Raw genomic sequence first — 7,031 nt, 5'->3', positions numbered from 1 at the left:
TGCAGGCACCTTGCCGCCCCTTGGCACAGGCTGTGGCACCCAACAAAGCCCACAAGGCCGGGAGGAGAGCCTGCGGGGAGCACAGCTGCTTGGGCAGTCGCTCCTTCGAGGGACACGAGCCAAAGCCATCCCTGCAGCAGCTGCTGCCAGCCCCGACCCTCCCTGCCCTGCTGGGACAGCTCCCAGAGGCCAAGGGGATAGCGTTAGGGCCTCTCAGGACACACTGGAGCTCTGCTCTCCCCCTCTACATTTTCCCCACCATGGGCACCCCTTGCAGTCACTCCCAGGTTTCAGGATGCATCTCATAAGATGGGATGCCAGCAGGACTGCCCAGTACCTGAGTCCCCTGAGCCCTCTTGGGATAATTCATCCGTGATGTGCAGCTCTGCTCCGGGCTGTGCCCATACTGCAAAGGAGCAGAGATGGCAGCTCAGGCCTCAGCAGGGCTCAGGCCCAGAGGACGCAGAAGGGTGGGAGGTTCCCTCCAAGCACCTTCCCAGTGTGGGAACCAGCGATGGCTCTGGCCCTGGGCTAGCCCCAGTGGTCCTGCTTGGGACTGCTCCTGTGCCTTGGGCCTCTGGGCACTCAGGGCAGCTCGGGGAGGCAGCTGCAGCAGGAGGGATGTTGGTGCACAAGTCCCGTTTCCCATGGGCTGCAAAATGCGCTCCAGAGACCTCGAAGCCAAGGCACCTCCAGCTTTGGCTGCTGCCAGATGTGCATGGGCAGGCCCTGGAGGAAGAGCTGCTGCCACACAGCCCCACCAAGGGCTGAGCCCAGCTGAGCCCAGCAAAGCAATTACCTCCTGTGTCCATGCCTGGCATCGCCCCCCTTCCTTCGGGAAATGCTACCTTCCACATAGCTTCTCTGTCAAATCCTTGAGAAAGAAAGAAGCACAGGTGGACAAGACGGACCATTACCCATCGTGGAGATGGCGTCTTCAAGAGCCAATACTTGTCAAAGACATGGATAAGGGTCAGGAAAAAGTCCAGTATCTTGGGGCTGGGCCAGGGCCTTTTCTTCTCCAAGTAGCCACCCCTCCTGATCTTCCTGGAGACTGGGAAATTGCAGAGGATCTCGGGGTGTGCATGGCCCATGGTGAAGTCTGGACACCCTGTCAGCTGGTGCCAAATGCCTTCCTGCAGAGGCTGGGGAGAAGCTGCAGCCAGGCCAGGCTGGGAAACAGCCCTGCAGGGTGTGAAAGCAGCAGCAGGGCAGCGAGGCTGCATTGGGTTAGGGTTATGCACAGTGTGTCCAGATGTGTAGCAAAAGGCCCTGGCTGCTGAGTGTCAGGAAAAGGGTGAGGAAAATGCACCCACCGCGGTGTCTCTCCAGATCAGTCAGCATCTGGTCCAGGAGTTTGGAGGGCTTCAGAGATTTCTTTTCTCCTTTAACTGTACTATTGCCTTTTGGAGTACCTTAACAGAAAGTAGTTCCATTTTCACAATAATGGATCACACCAAAACAGTGTTCGGCATGTCGGCTCAGCAGGGACACACTACTCACCCCTGTGACAAGAGCCAGGCTTGCAAACAGCATCCAGCCCAGGAGCTGGAAAAGTCCTCCCTGCAGACACACCTGTAACTCAACAGGCAGAGAAGCTTCTGTCAGCTCTGCTGATATGCATGGGCAGCACTGAGCCGCTGGAGCAGTGAGAGGATCCCACAGGGCGAGGGCACACACGTGCAGGGCTCTGTCCTGGCACCTGCAGCGATGCCCCACGGGCTAACTTTGGGCTCTGAGCTGGCAGCTCTCCCCGGGGGAAAGGCATTGACCTACCCTCTCCATCTCCCAGAGGGTCAGTCCTGGATGTGGCTTGGGCAGCTGGATCACCTTCACCAACAGGCTCATCTGCAAAGAATGGCAGGACAGAACAGCTCCCATGACATTGTTTGAGATCTTCAGGTTCCCTGGGGCCATCAATATGCCACTCCAGGCACAGAGCCCCGGGGCACATCCCTGGGGGCAGAACCATCTTTCTCTTCTCTGCGGCTGCAGAGAGCACATGGAAGAAGCAACTGGCAGAACTTGCCTCCAGCAAACTCCAAGAACTTCAAATTGCCATTCAGCAGCTTTTCCACAAATTCCATGTCACGATCCCAGTCTAGAAGGGAGCACAGATCAGAACCGTTTCCATCGTGTGCTGGGATCCCTTTTACCTTAGGGCACTGGGAACTGCAAGGGGGTCAGGTAATGACATTGGAGCCAGATGTCAATGGACATGGCCAAAGCTACAGAGGGGCCTGGGGAGCTCTGGGCTGCCTCCTGTCCACTGTCCACCTTCTTTGCAGGCCCTGAGCAACATCCCTGCAGAGGAAACTGGAGCAGCCCAGGGCCCCTCGGGGCTCCCTCACTCACACAGAGGAAATCCTCACTGAAGCCCTGGGGAAAACCATAGCAGGCAGTGGAACTATTATCCTTCGCTCCCTCTGTCCTTCCGTCTCTCCCTCCCTCCCTCTCTCCTCTTGGACAGCTTTTAGAGTGCAACGCAATGGAGTCAGGCCTTCTCAGGGCACACTGGAACCTTGCTGTTTCCCTCTGCCTTTGCCCCACCATGGGCACCCCTTGCAGTCACACCCAGGTTTCAGGATGAGTCTCCCACAGAGGGACCCCAGCAGGACTGCTCAGTAGCCGAGTCCCCTGAGCCCTCTCAGGATAATTCATCTGTGCTGTGCCTGTCTGCTCCGGGCTGTGCCTGCACTGCCCAGCAGCAGAGATGGCAGCTCAAGCCTCAGCAGGGCTCAGGCCCAGAGGACGCAGAAGGGTAGGAGGTTCCCTCCAAGCCCCTTCCCAGTGTGGGAACCAGCGATGGCTCTGGCCCTGGGCATACCCCAGGGGTCCTGCTTGGGACTGCTCCTGTCCCTTTGGCCTCTGGGCACTCAGGGCAGCTCGGGGAGGCAGCTGCAGCAGGAGGGATGTTGGTGCACAAGTCCCGTTTCCCATGGGCTGCAGAATGTGCTCCAGAGACCTCGAAGCCAAGACACCTCCAGCTTTGGCTGCTGCCAGATGTGCATGGGCAGGCCCTGGGGGAAGAGCTGCTGCCACACAGCCCCACCAAGGGCTGAGCCCAGCTGAGCCTGGGAAAGCAATTACCTCCTGTGCCCATGCTGGGCATTGCCTCCCTTCCTTTGGGAAATGCTGCCTTCCACAGAGCCTCTCTGTCAAATCCTTGAGAAAGAAAGAAGCACAGGTGGACAAGACGGACCATTACCCACTGGGGAGCCTGCCTCTTCAGGAGGCATTACTTGTCAAAGATATGGATAAGGATCAGGGAAACAGCCAGGCTCTTGGGGCTGGGCCAGGGCCCTCTCTTCTCTAAGAAACCACCCCTCCTGATATTCCTGGAGACTGGGAAATTGCAGGGGATCTCAGGCTGTGCATGGCCCTTGGTGCAATTTGGACACCCTGTCAGCTGGTGCCAAATGTTTTCCTGCAGAGCCTGAGGAGAAGCTGCAGCCAGATCAGGCTGGGAAACAGCTTGCAGAGTGTGAAGGCAGCAGCAGGGCAGCGAGGCTTCAGTGGGTTAGGGTTAGACACAGAGTGTCCAGATGTGTAGCAAAAGGCCCTGGCTGCTGAGTGTCAGGACAAGGGTGAGGGAAATGCACCCACCACGCCCTCCCTGCAGTTCCTTGACGATTTCTTTCAGGACATCATTTGACTCCTGTGATTCACTCTCTCCTCTAGGTTTGTTCTTCACTCTCGGAGGACCTTAACAAAGTATTTCCATTTTCACAGGAATGGATCACACCAAAGCAGTGCTCAGCCTGTGGGCTCAGCAGGGACACACTACTCACCCCTGCGATCAGAGCCGGGTTTGGGCGTGGCAACCAGCCCAGGAGCTGGAAAAGTCCTCCCTGCAGACACACCTGTAACTCAACAGCCCGAGAAGCTTCTGGCACCTGATTCTTGCCAGGTTGTCAACAATTATTCTTTGGTGGGAAATTGAGAACACACCTGCAGGAGGCTCCAGGGGCTTCAAAACTTTATGTAGCCCAGGTAATGGAGAAGCCCTCACAGTAATCTCATCTAGAAAAAAGTACAGATCAGAATAATTTCTTTGATGTGCTGGGATTCCCTTCTGCCTTAGGTAACTTGGTTTTCCAAGGGGGTTGGGCAAGGCTGTGGGAGCCAGATGTCAATGGACATGGCCGAAGCTGCAGAGGGGCCGGGGGAGTTCTGGGATGGCTCCTGGCCACTATCCACCCTCTTTACAGACCATGTGCAACATCCCTGGAGAGGAAACTGGAGCAGCCCAGGGCCCCTCAGGGCTTTTTCCCTACTAAGCAACAAAAAGCCCTGTGGAAAATTGGAGCTGGCAGTTCCACAACTATTCCTCCCTCCGTCCCTCCCTTTCTTTCTCCTGGGACAGCTCCCAGAGCTCAGGGGAATGGAGTCAGGGCCTCTCAGGACACATGGAGCCCTGCTATCCCCCTCTACCGTTTCCCCACCATGGGCACCCCTTGCAGTCACTCCCAGATTTCAGGATGCGTCTCCCACAGAGGGACCCCAGCAGGACTGCTCAGTAGCTGAGTCCCCTGAGCCCTCTCGGGATAATTCATCTGTGCTGTGCCTGTCTGCTCCGGGCTGTGCCTGCACTGCCAAGCAGCAGAGATGGCAGCTCAAGCCTCAGCAGGGCTCAGGCCCAGAAGCACAGCAATTACCTCCTGTGGCTGTGCCTGGCATTGCCTCCCTTCCTTCAGCAGAGGCTGCCAATGAGCCACTGCTTCCTCCGGGAAACACCACCTTCAGCACAGCCTCTCCATCCACCTCTGGAGAAAGGAAGAGTTACAGCTGGGTCAGAAGGAACCTCTTCCAGCTGGGGAGGAGAAATCATCAGAAGGCAATGCTTGTCACAGTCATGTATAAGGATCACAACATTACAGAAGCTTTTGGGGGAGATCAGGGCCCTCCTTCCTCCCAACTCCTTCTACTCCTATTCCACTCAGAGACCGGAAAATTGCAGGGGATCTCATGGTTTGCCTGGCCAATGATGCAGGTAGGACACCTTTTCAGCTGGTGCCAAATGCCCTCCTGCAGAGGCTGGGGAGAAGCTGCAGCCAGGCCAGGCTGGGAAACAGCCCTGCAGAGTGTGAAAGAAGCAGTGGAGCAGCAACACTGCAATGGATCCCTTCCTGCTGTGCCAGGCACAGTGTCCAGATCTGCAGCAAAAGGCCCTGTCTGCTGAGTGTCAGGAGAAGGGGAAGGGAAATAGACCCACCTTGTCCTGCCTGCTGCATTTCCTTCAGCATTTGCCTCATGAGTTTGGATGGCTTCTGGGATTTCTTGTCTGATTTGTCTTTGTTCTTTCCTGTTGGAGGACCTTAGAGCAAAGCAGTTCCATGTCACAGGAATGGATCACACCAAAGCAGTGCTCAGCCCGTGGGCTCAGCAGGGACACACTACTCACCCCTGCGACGGGAGCCAGGCTTGCGCACAGCATCCAGCCCAGGAGCTGGAAAAGTCCTCCCTGCAGACACACCTGTAACTCAACAGGCAGAGAAGCTTCTGTCAGCTCTGCTGATGTGCATGGGCAGCACTGAGCCACAGGAACAGTGAGGGGATCCCACAGGGCAAGGGCACACACGTGCAGGGCTCTGTCCTGGCACCTGCAGCGATGCCCCACTGGCCAACTTTGGGCTCTGAGCTGGCAGCTCTCCCGGGGGAAAGGCCTTGACGTACCCTCACCATCTCCCAGAGGCTCAGTCCTGGATGTGGCTTGGGCAGCTGGATCACCTTCACCAACAGGCTCATCTGCAAAGAAAGGCATGACAGAACAGCTCCCATGACACTGCTCAAGAGTCTCCTTTATGCCCGAGTGTCAGTTAGTTCAATTCAGCAATGGGATCCCTCCTTGGCACTCCCTCACCTCTGTCTTCCACTCAGGAGCACAGGCAGAGGCACGACGTGCCTGCAGTGGCCCCACACTGGGATGGAAGGAGCCCCTTGCAGGGCAGGCAGGGCACAAAGGACTCCTGGGAGCTGCCAGCAGCTCTGAACTCAGCCCCAGCCAGAGCCAGGGCTTGGCAGCAGCAGCAGGAACACCTCAGGCTCCCTGGGGCCATCAAAGGAGTCTTGCAAGGCACAGAGCCCCGGGGCACATCCCTGGGCCCAGAACCTTCCCTCTCTGCTCTTCTCTGTGGCTGCACAGAGCACATGGAAGGAGCAACTGGCATTTGACACGGGAAGAAGATTGACAGCTAAATGCTCCTTCCTTGCACTGATAGCAATCCTGTGTGATCAGAGCAAGATTTCCAGAAACCTTCAATCTTGTGATGATCTTAAGGGAAAGTGCACATGAGTGAGCTCCTGCTACCTCGACGGTTATTATTCTGTCAGGAAAGGGCCGTTGAGTACTTGCCTCCAGCTATCTCAAAAAACTTCAGTCCGTCATTTAACAGGACTTCCAAATTATCCACATTGCAATACCAATCTAGAAGAGAGCATAGATCAGAACTGTTTCCGTGGTGTGCTGGGATTCCTTTCTGCCTTAGGGAACTGGGCACTGCAAGGGGGTTTCAGGAAGGCTGTGGGAGCCAGATGTCAGTGGACAAGGCAATGCTGCAGAAAGGCCTGGGGAGCTCTGGGATGGCTCCTGGCCACTGTCCACCCTCTTTGCAGACTCTGTGCAACATCCCTGGAGAGGAAACTGGACCAGCCCAGACCCCCTCGGGGCTCTCTCACTCCCACAAAGGAAACCCCCTGTAAACCCCTAGGGAAAAGCATTCCCAACATGTTCCAGGGAGAAGAGGCTGCTGTCCCAGGAAAGGGGGAGGCAGGCCACTGGCTCACCTGCTCTCCACGCTCCCACCGGAGCAGCCTGGGCAGCCCTGGCATGCAGGGCCACTGCCAGGAGGAGCAGGAGGAAAAGGCGCAGAGCAAGGGCCATGGTGCCTTGCCCTCAGCCAGTCCCACAGCTCTTGCTGCCACCACTGTCCTGACACCGCTGTCCCAATGTCAGCACCGCTGCTGCCGCTGCTGCTGCAACAGTTGTGGTCAAGGACTGACTGGTCGGTCCTTGTGGTGCTGTGCAACCA

The 7,031-nt window shown here is 56.9% G+C and overlaps 1 protein-coding gene and 1 long non-coding RNA gene across 2 annotated transcripts; both read right to left on the bottom strand.

The window, feature by feature from the left end:
- Positions 1 to 337: 337 nt before the first annotated feature.
- On the bottom strand, positions 338 to 1,853 carry LOC146431923 (uncharacterized). The gene is made up of 5 exons (XR_014854652.1): positions 1,777 to 1,853; positions 1,504 to 1,575; positions 1,317 to 1,415; positions 800 to 874; positions 338 to 406 (listed from the first exon to the last, which is right to left on the bottom strand). It is a non-coding gene; the product is annotated as an uncharacterized LOC146431923 (long non-coding RNA).
- Positions 1,854 to 1,916: 63 nt separating this feature from the next.
- On the bottom strand, positions 1,917 to 5,795 carry LOC146431922 (uncharacterized). Its single transcript, XM_085073198.1, has 9 exons — positions 5,683 to 5,795; positions 5,405 to 5,476; positions 5,216 to 5,317; positions 4,659 to 4,766; positions 3,952 to 4,023; positions 3,792 to 3,863; positions 3,607 to 3,705; positions 3,091 to 3,165; positions 1,917 to 2,101 (listed from the first exon to the last, which is right to left on the bottom strand). The coding sequence occupies exons 1-9, from the start codon at positions 5,762 to 5,764 to the stop codon at positions 1,917 to 1,919; spliced, it is 867 nt and encodes a 288-aa protein (XP_084929324.1). The 5' UTR covers positions 5,765 to 5,795.
- Between the last annotated feature and the right edge of the window lie 1,236 nt (positions 5,796 to 7,031).

Source organism: Lichenostomus cassidix, chromosome 12 (assembly GCF_008360975.1).
Source record: "Lichenostomus cassidix isolate B80296 chromosome 12, HeHo_3.0, whole genome shotgun sequence".
In the NCBI taxonomy this organism is placed as follows: Eukaryota; Metazoa; Chordata; class Aves; order Passeriformes; family Meliphagidae; genus Lichenostomus; species Lichenostomus cassidix.
Note: the sequence above shows the minus strand (reverse complement) of the source record. Positions and strands in the feature narration are given on the sequence as shown.